The sequence below is a fragment of the Heloderma suspectum genome, chromosome 9 (genome assembly GCF_057233095.1).
Source record: "Heloderma suspectum isolate Gila_16-S chromosome 9, 16-S_ref, whole genome shotgun sequence".
Classification (NCBI taxonomy): Eukaryota; Metazoa; Chordata; class Lepidosauria; order Squamata; family Helodermatidae; genus Heloderma; species Heloderma suspectum.
This window is the reverse complement of record NC_139466.1, coordinates 36175009-36202580: the sequence shown is the minus strand read 5'-3', so window position 1 is coordinate 36202580 and position 27572 is coordinate 36175009. Positions and strand designations below refer to the sequence as shown.

The window sequence follows — 27572 nt, the reverse complement described above, 5'->3', positions numbered from 1 at the left end:
ACGTGATGTTTTCGCCGTGGTGCCGCCGAGGCTGCCTGTGTGAGTGAGCGAAGGCGGGCGGGCGAGCGAGGAGGAGAGCCCGGCGCGTTCCGACCAGCGGGGAGCGGTGGGCGCTCGCTGGCTCGCGGGGCCGGTGTCGGGAGCCGCCTCACCTTGGCGGAGAGCGGCCGGCGCGGAGAGAGCCCCGCGGCCACCCATGCCCGGCCGGGCCTGGGAGACCCTTCCCTTGTGAGGGCGGCTTCCCCCGCCTCCGCACGACGCTCGCACACCGCCTCGCTCGGCAGTTTGGACCCTGCCCTGGCCCCTTAAGATGGCGAGCGGGATGCTTGGCCCCGCCGCGGAAGGCGCCTGCCCCGCGCTCCGGGGGAAAGACGAGGCTGCGGGCGCCGCCACCGGAGCAGCAGCCGGAGGAGACGGCGGCGGCGGCTCCCGCCACGGGGGCAGCACGTCCAGGCTCGCCGCCGCCGCCGCTGCCACGGCTGAGGAGGACCTGGAGCCGGTGGAGAGCGCGCCTTGCCCGCCCCCTGCTCAGCCCCCGCATCATCTGATGCTCCTGCTGAGGAGATCCCCCAGCACCTCCCTCTGCCTGGTGCAGGAAGAAGATGCCTTGCTGACCGGGGGCCACGCCGCCATGGGGCGAGGGGGCAGTGCCGTTGGGTCGGCGGGCCGGCCTGGCCCGCGGGCGGCTGGCCCCACGCCGCCAGCTGCCGCTGCTACCCTGGGGGACGATGTGAGGAAATGCGGCTACCTGAGGAAGCAAAAGCATGGCCACAAGCGCTACTTCGTGCTGCGGGCGGAGAGTCACCTGGCCCCAGCCAGGCTGGAGTACTATGACAGCGAGAAGAAGTTCAAGAGCAGTTTGAGGGCGGCAGCGGCGGCTGGGGGGAATGTGGCCCTCTGCTGCCCGCCTCCCAAGCGGGTGATCCCGCTGTACCAGTGCTTCACAGTTAGCCGGAGGGCAGATGCCAAGCACAAACACATCATTGCCCTCTATACCAAGGATGAGTATTTTGCCATGGTTGCTGAGAATGAGGCTGAACAGGAGGGCTGGTACCAGGCAATCAGTGAGCTCATGAGTCAAAGCAAGAGGGGGTTCTTGGAGCAGGAAGACCAGGCTGATCAGCAACTGGATGATGATGATGAGCATTATGGGGCTTCTCTTAGGCCAGGGACTGTGTTCAAAGAAGTCTGGCAAGTCAATGTCAAGCCTAAGGGGCTGGGGCAGACAAAGAATTTGACTGGGGTATATAGGTTGTGCCTCTCTAGCAAGGCCATCCACCTTGTCAAACTGAATACTGAGGTACCCTCTGTCCACTTACAACTAATGAACATTCGTCGGTGTGGGCACTCAGAAAACTTCTTTTTCATTGAGGTGGGCAGGTCTGCCTCCATTGGGCCAGGTGAGCTGTGGATGCAAGTGGATGATTCAGTGGTTGCCCAGAACATGCATGAAACCTTTCTAGAAACCATGAAAGCTTTGAAGGCCTTCTCTGAATTCAGACCTCGAAGCAAGAGTCAGTCTTCTGGTGGTGGTAGCAGCACCAACCCCATTTCCTTCATCACTACCAGGAGGCACCTTGGCAACCTGCCACCCAGTCAGACTGGCTTACAAAGAAGATCCAGAACTGAAAGTGTTACTGGGGGGACCCCTCCCACTACCAAGAGTAGTAGTTCTTATCGCTTCAGAACTTCTAGTGAAGGGGAGGGGACAATGACCAGACCATTTAGGTCTGTTACTGGAAGTCTTATTCACCTGAATACTGCAAGGATGAATTTGGGGCGTCAAGAAGGGAGTGGGCGCTACGTTAGAGCTGCATTTAGCTCTTCTTATCACACCAGATCTGCCTCTCTGCCAGTATCTCATTTTCCTTCCACCACTAGCCCCATCAGTGTTTCTTCAAGTAGTGGCCATGGATCAGCTTCAGATACCCTTGTAAGGCCTTCCAGTTCATCTGTCTGTGGGTCCCCAAGTGATGGAGGCTTTATTTCTTCAGATGAATATGGTTCCAGCCCTGGAGACTTCAGGTACTTTCGTGTGAGGAGTAATACCCCAGATTCCTTGGGTAATACACCACCAATCAGAGAAGAAAATTGTTTAAGTGAATACATGTCTATGAGCAAGCAGCAAATGGATAATAATATTTCAAGAGATGATTACCGGGAAGCTGAAAAATGTTTCAGAAAAAGAACTTACTCTTTAACTAAACCTGCTTCTATACCAGTGCAGCAGAAAACAACCCAAACTGCAACTTCTTTAGATGAGGATTCTGCAGGAAGTCATGGACTTCTGCCTTGTTCTGAATCGCCAAAATTCAAAAATAACCCTGAACCTGAGTATGGGGAACCTGACCTTGATTCTGTATGTAATCAAAGCAGGAATAAAGCCAGAGATGATGGATACATGCCAATGATGCCAGGAGTTGCATCTCCTCTTGCAAGCAACAATGACTATCTGCCAATGACTCCTAAAAGTGCTTCTGTTCCAAAACAGATAAACAGCTCTTGGTCATCATCTCAGGCTGACTCCAGGGGATATATGATGATGTTTCCCAGGGCTATCTCTTCACCTGTACGTAGTCCTCTAACTGGATTTAATTCTAAAAGCGGTAATGAAAAGTTGGCAAATAATGAGTATATGGATATGTCACCTGGAAATTCAGCTGTTCCAAGGCAACCTGGTGATTCAAATTATATGCATACCAACTCTGGTTCCAAAAACTTTGGCTCATATTTCTCTCTCCCGCGAAGCTTTAAGACTCTGTCAGGGGAAAATTGTGAAAATGATGAGTACGTTCCAATGTCATCACCTGGAAAATTATTGTATAGTGGCTCTGAAAATGGTAAAAGTGTCAGTAATGAAGTTCTGGCTAATGGCCTTTCCAAATCATCTCTCCTGAAAGCTTCAGATGAAGGCCTTGCACAGAACAGAGTTATTAGGCCTACAAGGCTTCCTCTAGGTACTAGAGGTAGTAACACCATACCAAGAATGTATGATCGTACAATTCCACTTGAGCCATCTAGCCCTGGTGAATATATAAATATTGACTTTGGTGAAAAAGCAAGTAATACGCCATATTCTTTATCTGCAGAAGGATCTCCATCATCTCTTGGTTCTAGTAGTGACCATAGGCAGTCACCACTTTCTGACTATATGAGTGTTGATCTTGATGTTCAGTCACCAAAAGCTGCTAAGCAACTATCCAACTCTTTGACAGATATTTCAATTTATGCAAGTTCTAGTATACCGAGAAACCCACCTGATTCTGATTATGCTAGGCTCTCATTTGGTACTGCTTGTGTTAGCACAGCAAGTGGTAGGATTGATGACTACACCGAGATGACCTTCAACATGGCAGCAACACCACCTGGACCATTTACCACAGAAAGCAAAAATGGCTTAAAGATTGACAGCCCTCCTTCCATAGTTAATAGACTGTGCATTGTTGACCAATATGCTGGTAGCAGTGACTTCTCTGTTCCTAGTCCTGAGCCTCCAGTTGTACCTAAAGTCATCCGCGCTGACCCACAAGGAAGGAGGCGGCATAGCTCTGAAACCTTTTCTTCTGCTGCTACTGTTACCACTTCCTCCTCTTTCTTTACTGACAGTAGTAAAAGGCACAGCTCTGCCTCTTTTGACAATGTGTGGTTGAAACCTGAAGAACATATTTCAGATGGCCATGAAAGCAAGATGTCCAGGGATACTTCAACTGGATTTCAGAATGGCTTAAACTATATAGCTCTAAATTTACGAGATAATTCTCTAAACTGTGAGGAGAGCCCTAATACACCCAACTGCCATCTCCCAAATGGTACTCTGAATCTGGAAAGTGGAGTATATGTAAGCATAGACTTCAGCAGATCAGATGGTTTGAAGTGCAACTCTGCAAGGAAAGGTTTGTAGTTTTTGCAAACATCTACAAAACTACTTAATGCATGTGTAATTTCAGTACATTATCTTGATTCACAGCTTTCTCTAAAAATTGCTGAACTTTCCATTTAGTATACTATTTTCTTTGGAAAGCATCACTATATAAGGATAGCTGAGAAATACAATCCAGACCAAAGAGCTAGGTTGCAGTTAACTCACTATCTTTATATTTAGTTATTTGGCATGGTTGCTATCTTTGTTAAGCTGTCATTATTAGTCTGGGAGATACAGTAATCAGTCTACTTATAAAGTATTTGAGTAGCTGTAAGTCATATTCACATTTGTAGTTGATTACCAACTCTGGGGTCAACATTGCAGTCCCTTTTCAGTATCAAAAAGCAATAGCTACTACACCAGTCCTCCTAAAGAACAGTCAATCATTGCTTTTGAATCTGGATACTTCAGGTATCATAGAAAAACTTGGATTTGTCTCCTGATGCATGGTTTTAGGTAACTTTGGCCAAAAAAACCTCTCACTTTCTGAGGCCCTGGATAAGAGAACATATTATTTCCACAGTTGGAATCCCCCAGTGACCTTCTGCATAGAGTCATCCTTAACAGTAACATCAAAACTCTTGTATAGCTCGATGTGAGATGTATATGATGAATGCCATTAACCTATGGCATTCTTAAGAATTTTTTAAAATATAGAATTACTGTGTTACATTACATATATAATGCAAATATACTCTAATCTGGCTTTAACAATAGATTAACAGTTGTCCCCCCCCCCAAATCTCAGAACATTATTAGCAATTGGCATGCTCCCCCACCTTATTTCCAGGATTTGTGTGTGTGTGTGGCATAAATTAAACTGGCATAAATTTCTAATGTAGATGCTACTTCAAAAGGCATACGGTGCAATCCTATGCATACTTTACTCAGAAGTAATTCATGCTGAGTTCAGTGGGGATTACTCACTAGTAAGTGTGCACACGGTTGCAACCTTGAACAGTTTACTAATTTGTCATGCAAATTTAGTGACAAGTTTCTGAGAGAGCTTAGTTTAGTTTCAGTTGTGCATGTGTCTGCAACCTATATAAAAATAAAATGCACACTTAAAAAAAAGATGGAGAGAGAGGGCAACTTCCAGTGACTTGGCTTGGATAGCCTAATACTAGCTCCGTAGAATGCAATGGTGAAGAATGCAAGAATTAAGAAGGCTTTCAGTGTTGTAGTGGTCGTAAATATTCCAGAATACTTTAACTAGGATATTATAGCTGCAATAGTGTTATGGTGTCTTTCATCTTAATCTTAATACTTTCTATCAAAATCGTTTCTTTTAAAAACCTAGTCACATGTTGTCAGAGGCATGGTCTTTTTATAGTGGCCAACGTATTTTCTGTGCTTATAATGGAGGGGTGGGAGGAAGTAAACGATACTGAAGTGTATTCCACTATAAATTTTATGATTCTAACTACTGTTTGAATCAAAACTTAGTCACTGTTACTTATCAGGACGTACTTTTTTTGTATAGAATTGTGTTTAAAAGTATCTGTATACAACAAATGAGTAATAGGTGTTATACTCTTGCTACTTAACTAGAGAATTATTTATGCATACATAGATATGCAAAAAATGTTCTGGACTCTGATAATCTAGCAGAGGCGCTGAATTGGTCATTCTATGTGCACCTTAACTCAGTCTGAATATATTATGAGGCTTTAAGGCAGGCCTTCCTAACCTTGAATCCCCAGATGAGCTACAGTTCTCATCACACCTTCGCATTGGCCATGCTGGCTGGGTGTGATAGAAAAGTCCATCATCTAGGGGCCCCAGGTTGGGAAAGCCTGCCGTAAAGGATTGCATCAGTTCACATCCTAATATTGGGAAAAGGTTACATAAAGAGATGAGTCAATCTGTAAGCATTGGTTGGGGTTTTGAAAAGTATGTGACTTGCCTTTGTATTCTTTCTCTCTGTTTTTAACTCTGGCTAAATCCATCTTGTTTAAGTGTTATTTTAAATTAGTGAATAACAACATATATGAAATGTCTTCCTCCTCTAGGTTAAACTTCATTTAATTAGAATCAAAAGTTGTAAATATCTGTACTGACTTTAGTCTTTTCCAGAGGTTTCCAAAATTCAATTTGTACTTTGTTCAGTATAATTACAAGAGAACACAAGCATGAGAGGAAAAAGTGACACTCCAGCTCCGACCATACTACTCATTTTAAATGTTGGATATGTGTTGAAAACCTTTGCCTGTTAGGGCTACAGTTGAAAATTAAAGTGGGTGATTGCAAAGTTAAAAAACAACCCAACCTGACACCATTTTGCTTATGACCAATTTCTTGTACTTATAAAATCATACACGCACATGTTACTACTTGATGGGACTTCAGCACTGAGAACCTTTAAAATATGAAAGTGGTCAAGAAAATTCAGTCAGTGTTAACAGTAGCTGTCTGTGACTGCTAGAGTTCAAGTTGGTGATTGTTATTTCCTTTTCAAATGGATATTTGTAAAATGTATATATGAAGGACATTTTGCTATTGGCACTGGGTAGAATCCAGCACAGAGTTAAGACTCTGCCAACTCATTGACGGTTACTGGATTGAGACCAAAGTGTTCATTATTTTCAGCAGTCTGTTATATATTAAAATAAAACCTAGTCCCAGGGGTAGAAATGTGCCTTGCTGGTTGAAAGTAATAAGGAGCTTTTGAACTCCTGCAGGTAGAGATTTGAAGTATCTCACCATAATAGCTGTACCAAGCAGAACAGCAGAGAGGGTGGGATGGGATGGCAAGAAATGTAATAGTGGTAGAGTAGGAGGCTTATGCCTTTGGTGCTGCTACATACTCTCAATTCACAAGTGCGACTAGAAAAGGTCGAACACAATATGCCCACCCCATACAGAAGTTTACTTTGGCTCTTTTAAGGGCGAGGCAGCTTGAAAATGTGTATATAGATTCTGTAGCTAAGGACTCAATCCTATGAATGTTTAGACAGAAAAAAGTCATATAGCTTCCAGCATTCCCTAGCCAGCCATGTAGGATGTTTTTCTGTCTGAACGTACATAGGATTGCACCCTAAAGATTGTATTCAGTGTTAGTTTAAGTCCTATTCATTTCAATGGGTCTTCTAACCCATTAGTAGGATTAACATTGGCTGCAACCCTAATATCCCAGATTGACTTTAGAGGTATAAACTGAACTTCAGTACACTGTGATTAAAAGCCAACCATAAAAAGGGACTAAGGGCACAAACCTATGCCTGGCTAGACAGAAAAAAGTCCTACAGGTCCCAGCATTCCCCAGCCAGCCAACATGCGTAAGATTGAACTCTAGATGTGTCTAATTTTATTTTCCTGATCTTTCTCTTATGTGGCAGTATTCTTCACTTATTTAAAGACATTAAGTATCTCAGCTGAAAATTTCTAAGATAGATTTACAGGTACAATATTTCTCAGAAGTATGAAATAGAGCAGGCAAACTGACCTTGTATACTGAAGCGTCATACTTTTGTTGCTGAGACTGACAGCCTAGTTTGAATGTATGTACTTCTGCTTAAAATACTGAAAGTGCTTCAGCTTCAAGTCATTGTTGTTGAACTTCAGTTTGCATGTGTTGTTATAAATAGTGTATACATCTTATTTCCAACTTGAAACAGATTATTGCTCTTACAAGATTACTGCTCTTATAATACAACACAATTGTACGACTTCTACAAACAAAACTTGAAATATTTCAGTGCTGTAAAACTGTTAACACAAGAAGCTGTTGAATGTGTGAAATTTCATTGTTAGAAGCCAGGGCCCTTCTACTTACAGCGATTGCAAAAGACTCAAGCTCCCATTTTACCTTGATCCAGATAAAAAGCTTGAAAGCAGTTCCTCTTCTGTTGAGATTATTACACTGCCCTTCCTCCATTAATTTTGTGAATGGGAAAAGTTGAAAGGGTTGCTTCACATCACTAAACGACGGAAACTAGGGAGGTAGAACAATATCCTTTCTGTGGTAAATTGAAGGTGACTTCTCACAGGCATAACTAAACATTACACACGTGAGTGTAACAAAACACCAGTCATTTCTGTTACGGTGTGGGGACCGGGGTGTCTAACCCATCCCCACAGACTTGGAACATACATGTTTACCTTTGTAAGTTTGTATTTGGAACTCCGCTGGGTGAAGCACCCTTTCCCTGCTGTACCATTTCTCTGCTCTGAATTGCCCCATCCAAAAGCAGGTATTCTCTAATACAAGCAGCTCCTGGAGTTTAGTTAATTTCTTGGTTTCAAGCTGAAGTGATTTGGTCTTACTTTTGTATCATTGATGTAAGATTTTCAAACACAGCAAATCCTCAAATGTTTGATTTTGGTCCATGTCACTTTTTCCCCACATTAATGAGCTTGCAAAAGCAGTTTATATACTTCCCACTTTGCTATTTTAAATACAATTTTAAATGTCTAAGATCCGATTAAGACTCTTTATAAATGTAAATGGAGATCATTCATACCACTCTCTAATTTTCCTTATATCTAAAAATAGATGGAATATTAAAATATTGGGAAATATTTAAAGAAAGTGTGAAAGCCAGCAAAGTTCATTGCCCTTGAATTACTAGAAAGATCACAATTAATCTAATATCACATTTTCCCCATACTTCAAAATTTACAGTGTCGTATATTTTAAGGTGTATCATTTTGCAATGGGAGGTGATGCAGCTGTGTACATATTTTAATTTCAGCCTAGCTGTTTGCACATGACCACAAATTCAGACACATTTGGGTGTGCTTAAACTGTGTATGGACTATTGTAGCATTTTCAGTGACGGTAGTATCTGTAAATAATTTCTATCTTTGATATTTCCCTGATTATTTGCCCTGGGATGGTTCCATTTTAAAGGGACTTCTCCTGTATAAGCGTTAGCAGCCACTGGCTGCATTCAGATGTAATGTTCTCCAAGCTATGATTGGAAGACCAGGAACAAGGCATATATGTTATACATACCCTTGTTCCCTTTGCACGTTCATCTTAGAACACTTCCTGGATTGTCAGACCACCGTTTGTCATCATAAACTGGCAAACTGGTTTGAGCAATTCTCTCCAAATCAGGATTGCAAACCACAGCTTGATTCTGGTTTGTAATCCTGGTTTCAAGGTATAGCTCAAACTACAGTTTGCCAATTTAGAAGCTATGGCAGATGGTGGTTGTGAACAAACCAGGAAGTATTTTATTAAGCTAAGTGTATGAGAAAGGTGGCGTGAACATGCACATAACTCAGTCTCCAAGCCATGGTTTGAAGGATCAGAGAATGCGACATCCACATACTAAATGTTTGATTTGAAGCTGTGCCTGAAAATGCAGAGTATTGCTTCACCTGCAACTTGAGAACTAGCTAGTGGAAGAGAACAGATTTACCCACAAATAGTGTGAAAGTAAATTGATCCTTGATTTTTAAAACATTGTATATATGCAACATAGCAGAAAAGCCAGTCATGATAATTGTAGGAGACTTAGCTTATACCATTTCAGTTAGACATTCTAAAGCAGATTCAATGGTAGTGTTGCAGTTCTGACATTCTTCTAGTTAGTGTTGAGACATGTTGTAATCTTGTTCCTTTAAATTGGTGTCTATCCACTTTACAAAAGCACAGAACAGATCCTGTTAACTTTTACAGATGCTTCTAATCAGTGTTGGAAGATCTAGCAAATTGGTAGAAGGGACGCTGCATCATTCTATGTTTAGTTGATACTAGGTTTGCTGCTTAAGAATAACAAATTGTTGCATTACATTAGGGGTTCATTGTAACCAGTTAAATAGGCAAGTTACACAGTTAAGACTGGACTCTTGTACTACGGTACACTTTTCTCTTTAAAACGATTGGCACTTCAGTGCGAGGATAACTGAACACTGGATTTTTGGCCTCTGATTAGAGCTTAAGGGAGTAATCTTATGGCCACTAGACATTGTCTAGAGGGCCATAGGTTTTTTTGGTTTCTGGGAACCAAGGTTGGAGCCAGAGCTCCGAACACAGTTCCCAGATACCGCCCGCCCCCACCCCCTTGTAGCTGGTGTAGTTCTTTCCATGCTGGCTGTGTCTCCGCACTCGGAAATGGAGCACAGAGATGGGGAAAAGGGGGAATCCCGGAGGCAAGGAGGGGAGGTGACTGCGGAAGCCACTTTATGCTCTGTGTGGCCTCCTTCCCTCCCCGAATCCATGGCTAGGCAGCCAAAATCGGCTATCTTGCCAAAAATGCAGGGTAGCCAGAGCACGGAGGTGAGGATTGCCTCTGTGCTATGGCCACCCTGCGTTGGATATTTGGCAGCCTCCAACTTTGGAGGCTGCCTACTGTCTCAGTAGGATTGCGCCCTAACTGAAGATAATGAAAAGCATTTGGTCAATTTGTTAATGAGACACTTTCAGAACTGGAGATGTGAGCAATTGCAAACCAGAAAAGGCAAAAAACCATTGACTGACACACCACTCTCTTTACATGAACTCCATTACGTGGGAGTTGTAGGTGCCATGTGTTAGGAACTTGGGAAGCTCCCTTATATCGAGTCAGACCACTGGTCCATCATCTTGCCCAGTATTGTCAACACTGTTTGGCAGTGGCTGTCTAGGGGTTCAGGCAGGATTCCTTCCTAGCTCTACCTGGAGATGCCAGGGATTGAACTTCGAAACTTCTGCATGCAAAACAGCTTCTCCACCACAGGAGCTATGGCTCCTCTCTGTGTTATGTTCCTACTGTTGTGCAGGCAGAAGTATTCACCCTAAAATGATATAACGTCATATCTCCATGAATTTGGGAAGAACTTAACGGCTGGCAAGGGAAAGGAAAAGTGGAAAGTGTGTTTTAGCAGATGGCGGGTGAGCTAGTGATGAAATCCTGGCTTGTACTTTTCTGAATGAAAAGATTTAAGAGTTTTAACGGTGAAGATCTGTGATTAAAACCTTATTTAAAATGTATTGATAAGAAATAGGAAGGTATTCGCTAAACTTTTTTAAAAAGTGGGCTAAAGTTTTAAAATTGCACAATCTTGCTTTGTGGCAGAGGGGCGGGGAGGAGGAAGAAGAGAGTGATAAATTTTTACCACTGTTTGTCCTAAAACGGTGTGACTCATCCTTAAATGGTCTGTGTGACCTAGAGAGACGCCTTCTCGGCCCACCCTGCAAATTGCTGTTTGTTTTTTTTAACTTTGGTCACATGTAGTTTTATTAGGCATCTTAAAAGCAACCTAATGATTACCTTCATACTATACATGTTCAAACAGAAACTTTCCAGTTTTTGAGGAGCAAAATGGCATTTGCTAGATAGAAGGAGACTGCAGATACTCATAGCATCAGGTCATGGGACAGTTACTAGGGTGGCCAACCTTTTTCCTAGCAAGGCTCCTGTGCCTTCAACAGCTGTGATACGAAGAATGTAACAGCTGGAACTGTATCGCCATACTGGTGAAACCTCCACCTAGATTTCTGCTTGTTAAACCATTGCTGAATGTATAGGAGCCCTTTTAGCATAAAAATAGTACTTCAAACAAGGTGGTAAAAAGCTGCCTGCCTGTTTGCCTTGCCTCTGACCCAGTTGCAGATCTAATAGACAAGTATGTGTACGCACACACATACCCAGAAGCAGGTGTCCTATGAGTAGATAGGGAGGAGCAATGTTGGTGTTTTACCATTACAGTGTCTATAGGAGATGCTTTAGTTTGGAGGGGCAAAGTCTCTCCAGCCTCCTCCCCAAAATCTTAATGGGTAAGCAACATGGAGAGTTATCTGAAGTGGGCGACAAGCCACCAGGAATTGGTAGCCTTTATTTGTTTGTTGTATTTATTATTTACTCACTATATTTTTAATAAGGCCAATAACCAATGTTCTCTTTTAAAAAGATGTATCTGTGGAAGGGATAGTTTAAGAGCCAAATGGTTCATTCAGAAATATCAGTGGTGCAGCCTTCTCACTATTACCTCTTCAGACTTCATGTGGCTGGATTCTTGTATTTGATATCTCCCAATGTAAAACCAACAATAAAAAAGTATCCCTGTGCATACCTTTCACCCTAAACTAGAAGTCCTCCTTCTAACATGCTAACTTTTTAACATGTAGGGAGTGTTGGATCTCAGGCACCATTCAAACATGCTCTCCACATGTGTGGCTAATGCTTAATAAAATCTCCAAAGCTAGAAAGATCTCAGTAACATTTACAGGGTGGTGGGGAGAGATTACATTATGAAAATGAGGGGAATATATGTAAATTAAGCAAATACCATACAGGTTGCAGAATTCTGTTCTTCTTGTTGCTGAAATTTAGGTTGGTGTGACATGGCCTTCTTTCTTCTTTTTGCTGTACACACAGTGTGTACCTAGCTCTTGTTAAAAATAAGTAGGTTTTAAAACTTCCCATGCTTAAAGATGATTGAGTGACAATGCAGAGCATTGTAGGTATCTACTTCTATGTGACTTTGTTGATCCTGTCCATATTTAGTTGAGATGGTACAACATGGAGTCTAATTTGTGGTAAGGGCCATAGCTCAGTGGTAGACCACATATTTTGCATGTGGAAGGACCCAAGATCAATCCGTGGTACCTCCAGGTAGGGCTGGAAAAAGACTCCTGTTTGAAACCCTGGAGAAATGCTGCCAGTCTGTGTAAGCAATACTGAACTTGATAGACTAATTATCAACTCAGTTTAAGGCAGCTTTCTATGTTATCCTTTTCTTCTGCCTTCTAATCTTTCCCAAAACTCCTTTTTTAATGCCCTGTCTTTACGGTCTTAAGTGTCCACTATATCCTATTTCCCCCATATTGCCTTCTCTTGTATTTTTAAATCATCGCAGCTCTCGGTCACTCCCTTTCTTCCTCATGTTCAACAGCTACTGACCTAATTTTTTTTTCTTGCCTGAAAAAGTTCTTCAGAAATATCACAGGCTAGGCTGTTGGGATATTTTCTGGGTACTATTACAAAGCATTGCTTAGAAGGGCATTCTCTGCAAACTATTTTTCAAGATATCCACAGCTATGAAGATCAGAGACTGACTTTTTCCAGGGTTCTACTGAAAAAAAGAAGTCACCAGTGCTACTTAACCAAGATGACTGTGCAGCTCTGTATATCTGTGCCTCGATGCTGACATATTATAAGATTCTGGAAAGTCAGAAAGAAGAATGGTTCAATTTAGGTTACAAACATTTTGAATCAGACACAGTGGAGAAGATCTGTAAGTGCAGCACTGTGTTGAATAGCATACGTAGGGATGGGGTAGGGGGCTAGATCATGCAGTTTGTATTTATAAATATAGTACTTTTTGTTGTTGTAAATTCAACAGATGTATTTGAATGCATCTGAGAAATCTTTAGGATAGGATGATCCTATTAGTTGGTGTGAATGCTTCTTATACAGTAGTTTATGTTGATGGAATACTTAAATTGATACCTTGGAATGTTTCATGTGCAGAATGCTTTTTATCCTCACTACAGCCATGTTGACATTATTCCCAATGTATAGATGTGGAATGGCAGTTGAGAAAACAATTTACTCAAAGCTTATTTTTTACTTTATGTTACGTACTGGGCTGTGGAAACCCAAGTACAAAATACAGAAGCCGTTTTCCTCCAGGCCAGGGTCTAGTCTCATGTATCCACAGCAAACACAGATCTGGAACCTGGATGGGGTGGGGAAGGGTCCCATGTTGTTTTCCTATCTGCCACTTCTCTGCTGGAAATTGCAATCTCCAAAACAGCTTTGCCTCAGAGAAACAGTAGCTGGACTTAGAAACAGTAGCTGCACAGTGGAGGCAGAACATGTAGTTGCACTGTGAGACCATCCGATTAACTCTATAGTTGGTTATAAAGGGATCTGAATTTAAAGTACAAGGCTGTATTTTGTCCACTGGACCACATTAGCAGCACTGGTAGCTGTTTCAGTAGGAGCATTAATATAGCATCATTTTGCCATAAAATGATTGTAGGAATTGCACACAGGCTAGGTGTTGTTTACACAGGGAGGAGTTATAATACCACAAACAATATTCTACTGGTATTATGTGTTTAAATATGAATGTGTGTATTTGCTGCCACTGGAGACTTCTGGAGCCAGTTAGGTACTGGAATAGGAGTTGGTCTTGAGGGGTACTCTGTTAATGGGCTAGTTGAACTGTGAAACAGCCAACTTACCTTGACCATTGGAATGGTTGCTTCTGGGCTACCATTTCATAAGCCCAAGTTCAAGCCATGCTGAGGTAGATGAAATGGGTTGGTAAATGATTAATAATAAATTCTAACATTTTTAGAGGCCTCTAGGGTGGCAGCAGCAAAGTTTAGTTGGGCCTTCTCTTGTGGTAGTATCTGTAAAGTACCAAATACCACCTGTTGCCACTCCTTTTCAAAGAACTGGAGGCACCGTCTGCTTATTTGGGTGTGTTTCCATGGGTGTTATTCAGTGATTCTGAAGGGAGGTTCTTAGGGATTTGTGAGCAAGCAGCTGGAAGATGCACCCTTGCTCATCCTGTCTAGTGAAAGCCAGTGGAAGCTTCTGTATCAGTACAGTAACAACAAGTTGCTATGACTTGTAGGAATGCTTGTGTGATTCTTCAACTTTCCTTCAACTCTTTGAAGAAGGGTAGGAATCCTGGAGACCAGGCAAAATGCATTACATTTGGGTGGGTGTTCACCTGAATCTCGCATTGCTGTTTGTGGGAATGGCAGGGCACATTTCTGAGACTGGGACTTTTCAGGTTATTTTCAGGCATTCAAGAACTGAATCTGTCTTTAGGCTGAACTGGTAACTGGAAGCACTTTTCACACTTTTCAAAATGCTTAGTCTGTAGCCCTTTCTCTCTGTCTTGGACTTCCTGATAATCACTTATGCTTTTGTTAACCTTAGACTGTAATCCAGGGTAGCTACCCTTCTCCTGATTGGATTGGTTGCCTGGAGCTCATTATGGTTTGCATGGTCTCCCTATAGCCTTTTGGGTATACTTCATGGTATAGTTTCGATCATGAAAGTCCTAAATGGGTTGGGTCCTACATACCTGCAGTACTGGCTACAGTAATTTATCCCGTCACTATCTCCAAAAACATAGAGGCACTCACTGGCTGCCCTGCCCCTTTCCTTACTTTAATGATTTGAAAAAAGTTTGAACCTGTCCATCCTATGAAAGTATTATAAGATCTCTGTTTTGGGCTGGCTTCTAGAGGTCAGGGATAATGTAGGTATAAGCAGGATAAGTGGCTGGTGTTTGATCTTACTCGCTATGTCTGAGAGTGTTTTATGTTACACTGTATTATCCACATGAGGCTTTTATTCTGCAATCACTCTGCCTCATTCACAGAATTTTACAGGGGGTTCAGACAACACTGTCTTCAGTTAGTAGCCCTCCTGTGTTTTCCCACCACCACTTCCATCTTTTTTCTTATCAGAAAGAAACCATTAAGAACGAAAAGACAGGATATTTGTACAATGCCTTTTGATTGATAGTGCTAGGAGCCATCCATCTGGAAGCACCCCTAGTCTTTATCTCAGTCCAGTGCGACCCCAGGATGCTTGTGTGGCATGCTGCAGTCAAATTTGAACTAACTCTTAAACATAAGTTAGGCTGTAGATACTAATGCTGTTGAGAGTAGGCTGGGCTTACATGCGTCCTGTGTCAACAGGAGATGTGATATGATGTCCCTTCCCACTCCTAGCTAGCCTGTTTTGCAAGGAATTCATATCTCTTGGGAAGAAGTGCTGCAGCACTTCTTGCCCCTCTTTGTGTGCTGGCTTCCTGGCTGTGAAGCAGAATGCAGGCAAGAAGGAAGTTTTCCTATTCTGTTGGCTTCTATACCTGTTGCATTATGTCACTTTGAAGGCACAACATCAAAAACAACACTTCCATCTTTGTGACTAAGGCCCCATCTACACTAGCCATTTACTTCAGGGCTGTTGCAATTCAAGGTCCTTTGGGACATAGGACACAGTCACCAATTTGCAGCCAAACCATGGGTTTCACCTGGAAAATTCAGATTTCCAAAGAGGTGCTTTGCTGCAATGTTTTTGGCTTGCTACGGGTTTCCCGCAGTTGCGAGCTGTCTGTCCCTTCCCCGAACCAACTTAGCATTGTGTGGTAGGTGTGCCTACTGCTTGTGTCACTCTGTGACGCCCCTTTACTCCTCCCCATTCCTTCACGGCTGTGCACTTACAGAGGCACAGAGAAGCGTGCTCATTTCTTCAACCACACCTTTGCATACCTTCATAGCTTTGTGTCTTCACAATGGCTGCTTTGGAGTCAGTGGCCAAGGGCCGGGGTTGTTGGGGGAGCAGAAGGTCCAGGACCAACTTCGCTCCAGCTACCATTTTGGAATGATGGGTAGGTGCATACCTCTCATGGGCACACGCCTTCGCATGTGCGAACCATCACTAGTCTCAGACTTGAGAACTGCCAAACAGTTGGCATGGTAACGAAGGAGCAGACAACCCACATTTTACCTAACGGAACGGACAGACACAAAAGAACCCCTAAAACAGCCACTAAAACCTGAAGTGTTGCAACCCCACCCCAACGTGCCTATGCATTTAAATATCATGGTAAAAAAAAAGAGCAGCATGACTGCCACAGTTTACTTCACTTCAGCAGCTGTGTGTGGATTTTCGCATTGGAGAAGTCTGCAGTAAATCGCGTGTGTACCGCAGCAGAAGCTAATTCACAGCTGCAATGCTGCGCAATTATGATGGAGTAAAGGTTGTCAGTGGTACCATATAGATGGCCCCTGAATTAGTGGGCTTGAAGACAGTTATCTTGTACCTTGAGAAATCTGTCCATTCATAGTTAGTACAGCCTAGTAGCCCGTTCCTGTTCGTATATTTGTTAGAATAAAAATATTTGATATTAGAATATTAATCAGTCTGATCCTTCTGAAGAACGATGCGCTAATGCAGCTTCTGTATTGGTGCATGCTCGCACCTTGGGCAAGGATCTGTAATTGGACTACATATCCTCAAAGCTATATTAGTGTTTCATATGCTCTCCCATGTAGATCCAAGTGTCTCCTGGTGTAAACTTGTGTGCCAACACCAGGGGCTGGAGCGGACAAAGAGCTGGCATTTTGCTGGATTCTCAGTTTTTGTTTTTCTTTGTGGAGAGAAGCACACTAAGAGCTATGAGAGAGGCTAATTTGTGTAGGCCACTGGGGAGTTATTGTAGGTTTGAGGAGTAATAACTTTTACCTTGCTCTCTGCAAGCAAAACTGAAAGGCAATTTCGTTTCTCCAATTCTGAGTTAGTTCGAGGAGATCTGTGTTAGCAATGCAGAGTTCAGAGACTTGTTTTAAAATCCATTTTTATGGAGATGGTAGCTGCACAAGTCCTCCCCCTCCCCCCTATGGCCAGTATGATCCTATTTCTGGCCGTAAATCATGCAACAGTATCAGGAGCTTGTGCTTCAGCAGTCAAGACTGGGGGAAAGCCCCTTCCCACAGTGCAAGTGCCCCGTTGAAAATTGCCCTTTGCGTAACACGCCTATGCCGTAGAAGGGCGTCTTGCTTGCACAGGGCTCCGAGTGCTCATAGCACCAGTGCAAAACAACACTGGCTTTGTTCAGATGTAATGATCTCTAAAGCTTAATTTGATATCCTCGTTCATGGAGATTTCTTAAGCCAGTTTCTCAGTTTAGATATCATGGGAAACTGTGGTTTAACCAACCCCAGAAGTATTGAATTAAAGAACCTGAGAGAAGGGGAGGAGGGAGCATGCATATAGCTTGTTCCTGGTCTGGGAAGGTTGCATCTTAGCTGAGCCTATGCCTGCTTGCGCTGGTGCTGGGAGGACTCCTCAGTCCCATCTAGTCTGTTGAACTAGTCTGTTTATAGAGATGTTAAATGACTGAAGTTAATAGAGAACCTTATTAAAACTATTCGTGCTTTGTGTGTGATCAGTTACTTCATGGCATGACCATTCTGCTGTAAGCAGGGCTATGTTCTAAAAAAAAGAAAACAAAACCTGAAAGTCGTCGTCATCAAAAGCTGAATTCTGCGACTTGTCTACAGTGTGCAGCCTAATCCGATTTGCACAGTTTTCTCTTATTTTGCATAGTTCTGTGTTTTTCACTTCTTTTTTTACTATATAATTCACCGCTTCTGCTAGGTGTGGGAAGGGGCAAGAATCTACAAAGGGCACTGAACCCTGCCCCCTCCTCAGACGGCTGGAAATCTTACGCAGCAACTCCTTTTGCTTTTAAAAATTCACACATATATTCAAACTTGTCTTAGCAACAAGGGCTAAACAGCTACACACACTCTTTCTTTAAATAACAAATGCTAGGATCTTTAAGAAATTTAATTTTCATCTTCTGTAGCTTTACTGGATGTTTGTGGAATTTTGGCATACACACAACCCTGCCCATTGGAGGCTAGTAGTCCATGCACTGACCTGATTGGATTATTGCAGTGCTCTCTTGCAATATGGGGCTTCCCTTGAAGAGTGTCCAGAAGCTGCAGCTGGTGTGGAATGCAAGATGTGAGCATATCCAACCAGTTTTGAAATCTCTGCATGGGCTGCCAGCGAGCTGCCAGGTCAAATTCAAAGTGTTTAGTACTAGTGCACAAAGAAAGCCTTTTTTAGTGGCAGTACCCCAACTATAAAACTCCATTCCAGTAGAGATTTGGCTATCCCCCATGCTATTGCCATTTAGGCTTTCGGGGGTATAGGCAAGTGCTTTATTTTTTTTTAAAAAATACTGTGTTTATATCTTTATTCATTTTATTATATATTTGTGATTTTATAGTCAGAATGTGGAAGGAGGTAGCAAGTCTCAGTGCTGTGCTGGTTTCCAGTTGCACCTAGGACTGTACTTAGGACTGCTGGGATGAGGAAACAGACAATAGGAGCATTGGAAGCTGCCTTACATTGAGTCAGAGCCTTGGTCCATCTAGCACAGGACTGCCAACACTGACTGGCCTCAGTGGCTCTCCAAGGTTTCAGGCAGGATTCCTTCCATGGTTCAGACCATGGGTCCATCTAGCCCAGTATTGCTGACCCTGACTGGCAGCCATGCCTGTCTAGGGTTTCAGCCAGGAGTTTTCCGAGCCCTACCTGGGATTGAACCTGGTACCTTTGGCATGCAAAGCTCTACCACTGAGCCAGGGCCCCTCATACTGAGCCAGGGCCTCTGCTGTGGCTGGTTCCCCACTTCTGAAAATATAAGATTCTGCTGTTAGTTGGATCTATCTCCCTCCTTAGATAATTGTTGTGAACCGCTCAAAGAGCTCCAGCTATTGGGCAGTATAAAAATGTAATAAATAAAAATAAATATGTGGTGTTCTGTGTTTTGTATGGGTTGTTAGCTGCCCTTGGCTCTTTGTGAAGAAGGGTGGGATATAAATCAAATAAATAAATGACTCAGGACCCAGGTATTTGAAGGACTGTTCACCTGTACCAACCAATCTGAGATTTAAGATCAGGCAGGGAGGCTTTGCTTGTGATGCCCTTGAGGAATGTGACCTGTATGGCTACCACATGTGGCAGGGCCTTCTTGATGGTGGCATTCTGGCTGTGGAATTCACAGTAGAGATTTGGCTGTCTCCTGCACTGCTGTCAATTAGGACATATTTATTTGTGCAAACTTTGGGGGTATAGGCAAGTGCGGTATTGTTCTGTTGATTGTACTGACATTTCAGTTGTATTTAATATATCTGCAATTTTAGTGTTATGATTTTAATGGTATTTATGTATTTTATGTAGGTTGTTAGCCACCCTGGGCTCTTTGTGAGGAAGGGTAGGATATAAATAAAATAAAGCTGAGGTGAAGAAAAGGTGGTCTGTGGTCAGAAAGAGCAGGTCCCCCAGTTGCACAAGCAAGCTAGTCTGACTTAGAAGCATTTCTCAGAAGGTATTAGCCTGTATGCTGTCTGTGTGGTACTGCATAAGCTGAATCCCTGTTTTGCATCCCCTCAGCTCACCAGTTCAAGAACCACTACAAGCTCAAATCCTGATCAGTCATCTAATTTCCCAGTCCATCTACACTTTGACTATGTGTGGCTTTTATTAAACATATGAACATTGATCTTGAAACTTTTATTTTTGTAATGAAAAACTAAAGCCATTAGATTCCGGGGTAGGAGTGAAGAGTCTGGCAAAATAAATACGTAGATGAATGGATCAGGTAAAAAATACTGGGATGCTAAAAGGCGAGGAGCAACATGAAGTCAGCTAATCCTGCAATCCAGTTCTAAGCATGTTTACTTGGAAATAAGTTCTGCTGGGACATGCTTTCACGTAAGTGTGCTTAGGAATGGAATTTTAATAACCAAAGCTTAATGGCATTTTTATTACTTTACAAACAAAATGTCCATGATGGTGGATGAAAAGTGTGTGGAGGGAGTACAATATGCCCTGTGCATGATCCTTGTCAGAGAGGGATGGACTATCTGGTGTCATTGATGGGGGGCAGTTTTTACCCTCCTTGGGGTGGAAGCTAAACCTGCACATTGCCTCCAGTGATTCCAGCAATTAAAACTCAACTCGTCTTCTCCCTGCATAGCCACATGCTGTGGTTCTGATTCTTGGTCACTAGAAATGTAGAGAGAAGTGGGAGATATTTTTATTTGCTCATATTCATTGACATCTAACAGTCATTTGGAGTGCAGGTTCTACACCCAGTAGCTAGAAAAGCTGAGCAAGGGTCTGAAATAACAGTTTAACTGATTTGCTGTCCTGCAGTATTCTGTATAGTTGATTACTGCCTTTGGTAAAACGAAGTGTGTTTTGCTACCTTCTGTCTATACCAGTTATTTATGGTAAGCATACTTAAACCATTAAAGAATTGATGTGCAGTGCAGTGAATCTGGAGTGTAATCAGTGTTCTCCAGAGTTCTGTGAGGAAGCATGGTAGACACTAAAGAGCTGGCACTTATATTGAGTTTAGGTAATGGCCATTTTAGATAAACAAGTTATTGGGAAAAAATAAAGGAGGGAAGAACTGAATCTGTTCTTTCCCATTAAGTTTGAACTGCTTTTTTTGGATCTGTTAATTGCTGTGATCTAATACCATTTATTGCATGTAAGGAAGAAACATCTCTAAGGTGTGAGGGAACTACTGTCTCTCAAGTTCTTAGAAACAATCTGTAGTATTTCTGTGTGTATGCTTTATGCCCTTGATCTGCAAATCTAGGCTTTGGAGCATATGCGAAAAGCTTCAGAGGCACACTTGAGTGGAAAGAAGAACTTATTAAATACTTTGACTCCACAGATAATGTTGCCTTGATTCAAATAGCTCCATTGAGGAACCTAGCTCTATGCTAGCTCTTCCTCCTACCAATGCCACAATGCTTTAGGGGTTTGGTACACACATTGTGTAGCTGAATTAATGATCAAGCAAGCTGAAGTGTCAGGCAGTGTGTTATAGCCAAGGGGGTATCATTTGGGAAATTTGGGGCCAGTGCACAAAATGCACTCACCTCAAGGAGACCACTTTAGGCTCGATGTGATACATGCTGAGTTGTTGTGCCACAGCCCTCCAGACAGAATGGGCAGTTTTCCATCTGCCACTCTTTTGGTCCTTTTGGGATACCATGAAGAAAATCACCCAGTCTTTTGATGAGCTGGTCATTGTGAACAATTTGACACTTGGGCCAATTATGGCAACTTCCATGTGATTCTCTCTCCACACCACCACCACCCACTTAAAAAAAAGTTACGTTAAACAAACAATCACTTGGTTTGTCTCAGTATGGAATGTTCAGAGTTGCCTGAATTCCTAACATGTTAGCTCAAGTGGATTGGGGCGGGGGGGATACTTGGGAAACTGAATTGCTCCTCTTAAGGGACAATGACATGTTTTCATGGCTGTTTTATAAACCAGGCCACAGCCATAACTATTTTGGGTAGGGAAGGACTGCACATTGACGTATGGGTTTTCTTTTATGGAATGCATCTGTATAAAGCCCACTGGTATAACAGACTGTATAGATTGCTGTGATCCGAAGCATACTTGATAAGATCCCGGTTGGTTGGGCAACATTCTAGAGAAAATGAGATATCTCCATGTAAGGCTCCAGTTTCTCAGCCTTGACCACTATGCACTGGCTGTGTTGAACAGCCATGTGGGCTACCCTAAGGGAACTAACACTTTCAGGGCAATCCTATTACTGGTTTCTGTGTAGCTGAGGGTGTACAGCTAACACTGGATACATTAGAGAAGAAATCCATCAAAACACCTGGTGACTCTGAAGTGCACACTATAAAATTGCTCCATTGTAAATTCTTCTCCTGGGGTTTCATAACCCATAAACTGTTCTTGGAAATATATGAATGTGCCACAGTTAGGCTAAGATTCTCCTAGAAATAATTTTAAAGAAGCGTCTTCTTTCCGTTTTGCTTGCCCCTAAAATATTTTTGTTCTTCTCCTAGACTGATGGCATTACCATGGAAACCATTGTGAGAAGAGCAGGCTTTCCAGCTGGTATCTCCATAACTGTGTGGTGCTTTTGGAAGCAGAGCCCATCTCCAGCCAACTCTGTTCACTTCCACCAGCACAGACACGGACGTGCATCATTGGAATGATTTTTCACCGAGTGGTGGTTGAGTCTACAGTTGTGCTGATCCAAATGGACTTTTGTCATAAATGAGTTTTGATGATGGAGGTTTCTACTCCCCCCCCCCACCCCCCTTAGCATATCTTTCTGGGAGACAATGTGAAAGCTGGAGTAGAAATGTTAACTTCCAGTGCTACTTCTACACTTTTCCCATCAGTTTCTGTTTTGAGAAGTCACTTGGTGTCTAAGAATCTACCTAATGGGTTTTGCTTTTCTAGTACTTGAAGTGATAGCTTAAATGTGTTATAAATGGTTTCGAAATTATTATTATTATTACTATTATTATTATTATTATTATTATTTTGGCAGTTAAAACCCATTTTGAGGGGATGGGAACAACAGGCTAAGGCTATGATCCTGAGCATACTTATTTGTAAATCTCGTTGAAATCAGTGGGTCATATTTTCAAGACTGCAGGTCTGCAGGCAATGTTTTGGATAGTAAAATTCCAACATACATGGCCCTTCCCAACCCTTGCTACGTAATAAGTAGGCTATGGGAGAATTTCTCTTTTCCTCCTGTCTCCCCCTGTGCATGCTCTTTCTATTGCCTGCCTGTTTCTCTTGGCATGCACCGTAAGAGGCTATTGTTTACCTTCGCTCGCCTCATGCTCTGGCCAGGACAAAAAAGGGAGAAGCCACTATCACTCTTTATCCTCCTACCTCCAAACCCAGTCCTCATCATTTGTGACTACATTTTGCAAAGAAGCTGTTTATCGCTTGTCCCGCCAGTGGCCACTTTGAAACAGTTGCCGCTAGAGCAAACTGCAAAGATAGCTGCAAGTTATGAGGACAAGATGGGGGGGGGAGACAGCATGGCTTCTCGTCATCTTTCCTTCTTATAGAAAGAGGCAAGTGAAGGTCATGATCCCTGTACACAGTTACATGAGAGCAAGTACCGTTCAACTCACTGGAACTTACTCACAGGTAAATGAGCATAGGATCAGGCTGTAACCAAGTGTCTGTCTTTCTCTCATACACTCTCATCTCTGGCTTCCTCCTCCCAGGCTGATGCACGCGCAAGTTGTGGTAAGACTTCACAGCCACAAGAGCAATGTGTTGTAAGGGAGAGAAATGGTACTTAAGTGAGACCTCTCCCTTTTTTGTTTTTGTTTTGTTTAATTTCACGTTATGGTACAAGAGATTTGTGGATCCTGTAGCTTTTATTTTTTATAATCCTATGTCCTCTTAAATGTAAGATGGTTGAGAATATCTGGAATGTAAAGGTAGAACTGAAGAATTGGATATATCTTGGTTATAGTTAAAAAAAATTATCTTACATCTCCCTGTATAGTTACTTCTGTTGATTTATAAATTTTGGATAAGCGGGGAGTTGATTTTTTATAAGTTCAAATGGAAAAAATGCAGACTGTGCAACTGTATATTACCCTTGCAGTACAATGTTGATGTGCTGTAGAGCTTTTATAGAGATAATTCCTTAGTCTTAAACTTTGGTAAAAGATCCCTTCTATTTGGAGCCACTTTTTTTTTTCAAACTTAGGAAAAGCATTACTAATACTGTCCTATTACTATGCCTAATGTGGGGAATGGAAGACATTTTCTTACTAGGGGTATTGTTTAAAATTGGAAATTGTAGTCAGAAGCCAGGTGCCTCACTTTGTAGGCTTATGTCATTAAAGAGCATGACACTAGTTATTGGTACCGACACTAGCTGTTGGTACGTATGGTATATACTAATAATTAGAAGCACTGATAACTGAAAGGGTTGAAAGCAGTACACAGATCCTCAGGCACCACACAGCTGGTATTCCTCTACATTGTATATTGTACAAGTATTGAGTAAGGGTTGCCTCACCTTGTGACATCTGACCTTTTCAAAGTACTAGACCAGTTTGTATAACAAATTAGACCCTGCTGTCAGTTTTGATGTTCATTACTATGTACTGGAATCTATTTTGGTTAGACGTAATATACATGTCACACAATGATATAGGTAACTTTTGGCAAATATAGTTGGTATCCATAAGTTTATGTAGAACCCAGTAATCAGAAAGAAAGAAAAAATATGCTGCAGGGTTTAAAAGCACAGATGAGTTTCTGAATCTAGAAAAGCAAGGTTTTCAAGAGTACAGTTAACTAGTTGCTGCTAAACAGATTTTAACTTAAAGACATGACCACTTTTCTAGACCACAATACTGTCTTGCCATGTACGTTTTGTTTGGACTCTGTAAATTAACAATGCAATAGGTACTGCCTTTAAAAAAAAAAAAAAGGTTTACATCTTTTTATTTAAAAATGAAATTTGGGTGATAATTCAAAAGATGAATTGTGAAAAAGGTTTAACAAATGTTACATTCTTTACATATTAGATTCTGAGGCTGCCATGGTACAATATACAGCACTGATTTTACAAATGCTGAATGAATAAGCAAATGGGTAACCTCAACTCTACTGGTACAAATACTAACAGGTACAGCATAATAAATATGCAATCTTTTTTGTCTTAGTTTACAGCAACTAACTTATTCAGTATTGTGCTGGAAGACCATTTTCCAACTATGTAAAACATATCACTATGTGGGCAACCTTCCAGCCACCCGTTTTATGCTGCTGTATAGTACAGAAAAACCAATGATGGAACAATGTTTGTCCTGTAAATTTTAATTTGATATTGGACAGTTATTGTCTGTACAAACTAAAACATATATGGTTGAAACTGTTCATTATATTTGCTATTTCTGCTTCACTGATCTGTTTAAAAGTTTGAGCTGATTGATCCGGCTGTGTCTTCCATTGTAAATATTGTTACATTGTTTTTCATGGTAAAATGCAACACATTTGCAATTTTGGGAGACTGGCTTGAAGCGCTGTATAGTGTTTATATTTATCTGAATTGGCTTTCCATAGAGCTACTTGCAGTAAATGTGTTCATGGTAGTGTTGTGTGGTTGAGTCTTTATTTAAAATTCCTTGCTATAGTAGTGCTTTTTTTATACATTCCCTTAATTTTAAGAGTGGGTTAAAGTTTAAGCATGCTTCACATGCAAATCGCTCAAAACCCTTCAGCCAAAAACTATCATGGCACATTTTAAATGTTGCAGGAATACTTAGTGTAGCTTAAAGCATTCATTAGCCAATGGCACTGTTCAATAGTTGTGGATTTTTAAAATTTGATTTTTAAATGGAGCATATGAAAATCTGTTCAGAACTTATTGTAAGATGTTCATATACATCACCTGCTTCATTCACAGGAGTGGCATTTTCACAGGAACAATATATGAGCCAGAGACTCATGAATCTGTTTTGACCAGTTCTGTAATCTCAGACGTATTTTGTTTATAATTCGGGGGATACAGCAGTTGTCATGGCTAAACTCCTGAAGTCCCCAGGTCATGAGTTTCATTAGTCACAAAATAAATCACTCCCATGACTGAAGATAAGTGCTTTAAAGTAACATTTGTACTGGTCCTTGGGTAAGACAAATACTTTTTAGGTGTACTACGAGTTGAAATACTAGAATGGTATTGTTGATCAAAACCAGGTTTTTATGCAAACCTTTAACTTCTGTAAAGCTACTGTGTAGAAATAGTCCCAGATCAGCATACTTTTCTTGGATGAAGACATTCAGGTTCACAATACAATTGAATCACCTGAGGGGTAAAATTGCTGATGGACCAAAATAAGCCCCATCCCTTCACTTAACTAGCTAATACTGCTAGATAAGCCCAAGTGTGGGTCATTTAAAAGGCCTTCACCTAACAGCTCGATGAAAACGTTGACCCATTGTGTGGCTGCTGTGAAACAGGCAAACTCCATGTTAGGCATAGTTAGAAAAGGAATTGAGAATAAAACTGCCAGTATCATACTGCCCTTATACAAATCTGTGGTGTGACCACGCTTAGAATACTGTGCAGAGTTATGGTCACCACACCTAAAAAAGGATATTGTAGAGCTGGAAAAGGTGCAGAAAAGGGCCTCTAAAATGATCAAGGGGCTGGAACATGTTCCCTATGAGGAAAAGTTACAACAGCTGGATTTGTTTAGCTTGGAAAAAATGAAGCTAAGAGGAGACATGATAGAGGTGTACCAAATTATGCACGGTGTGGAGAATGTGGATAGGGAGACATTTTTCTCCCTCTCTCAAAATACTAGAACCTGGGGTCATCCCATGAAGCTGATTGGTGGGAGGTTCAGGACAGATAAAAGGGAGTACTTCTTCATACAGCGCAGAGTTAAACTGTGGAATTCGCTACTACAGCATGTAGTGATGGCCACCCATTTGGATGGCTTTAAAAGGGGGTTAGACAAATTCCTGGAGGAGAAGGCTGTCCATGGCTACTAGTCCTCATGGCCATTTGCCACCTCCAGTACAAGAGGCAGTAAGCTTATGTACAACAGTTGCTGAGGAACGTGGGTAGGAGGGTGCTCTTACACTCGTGTCCTGCTTGTGGGTTTCCTGGTCGACAGTTTGTGGGCTGTGAACAGAATGCTTAACTAGATGGACCCTTGGTCTGATCCAGCATGGCTCTAATTATATTCTTAATATACATACAGAGTTAAGCACACCTATGGGCATTAAAATCAGCAGGCTTATATGTGTCCAGCATGTAGGATAAAATCAGGCACCCTGTTTCCAGTTGGTTTATAAACACATAGGATTAAGCAAAGATATGGTACCAGATGACCTCATTGTTTATTACAGTTGTTGTGCTACAGGAATCCCCTTAGTATTGCTCTCAAATGAGAATTGGGGATGAGGAGAGGGGCTATTTGGAAAAAGTGTAGAAAACAGGTTTCAGAATGGGTTGGAGAGAGCTTGGCATTTAATCTGTTCCCCTTTTTTTGAAGTGTTTGCCAAAATCAGCATAACCAGCAATTTCCATGCACTTTAGAATTCCAGAAGTCACCCTCGTAGAATTAGCCATACAGGTAGTATCTAACTTCCTTTCTAGGAATACGTGGCCATGATAAATGATCAATAGTAAGACTTGGTCAAAACTGTACAACATATTCTAGACAAATCCACAGTATTTTTTTTTTTTAATCTGGCTACTTAGTTACACATAAACAGCCAAAGTAGTGCTTGTTTTGATAATAATACCTAAATAGTGCTTTAAGTGTTCAGAGGCTGTCAACATATATTATGTTAATCCTTACAAAAACCTTGCAAAGCC

The 27572-nt window shown here is 41.9% G+C and overlaps 1 protein-coding gene across 1 annotated transcript; it reads left to right on the top strand.

Moving 5' to 3' along the window:
* IRS4 (insulin receptor substrate 4) lies at nucleotides 1-22497 on the top strand. Its single transcript, XM_084814115.1, has 2 exons — nucleotides 1-3893; nucleotides 22255-22497. The coding sequence occupies exons 1-2, from the start codon at nucleotides 311-313 to the stop codon at nucleotides 22257-22259; spliced, it is 3588 nt and encodes a 1195-aa protein (XP_084670241.1). The 5' UTR covers nucleotides 1-310; the 3' UTR covers nucleotides 22260-22497.
* Nucleotides 22498-27572: the final 5075 nt, after the last annotated feature.

Excerpts from the sequence above, each read along its gene's own strand:
- IRS4 (XM_084814115.1), top strand. The coding sequence starts at position 311 with ATGGCGAGCGGGATGCTTGGCCCCGCCGCGGAAGGCGCCTGCCCCGCG.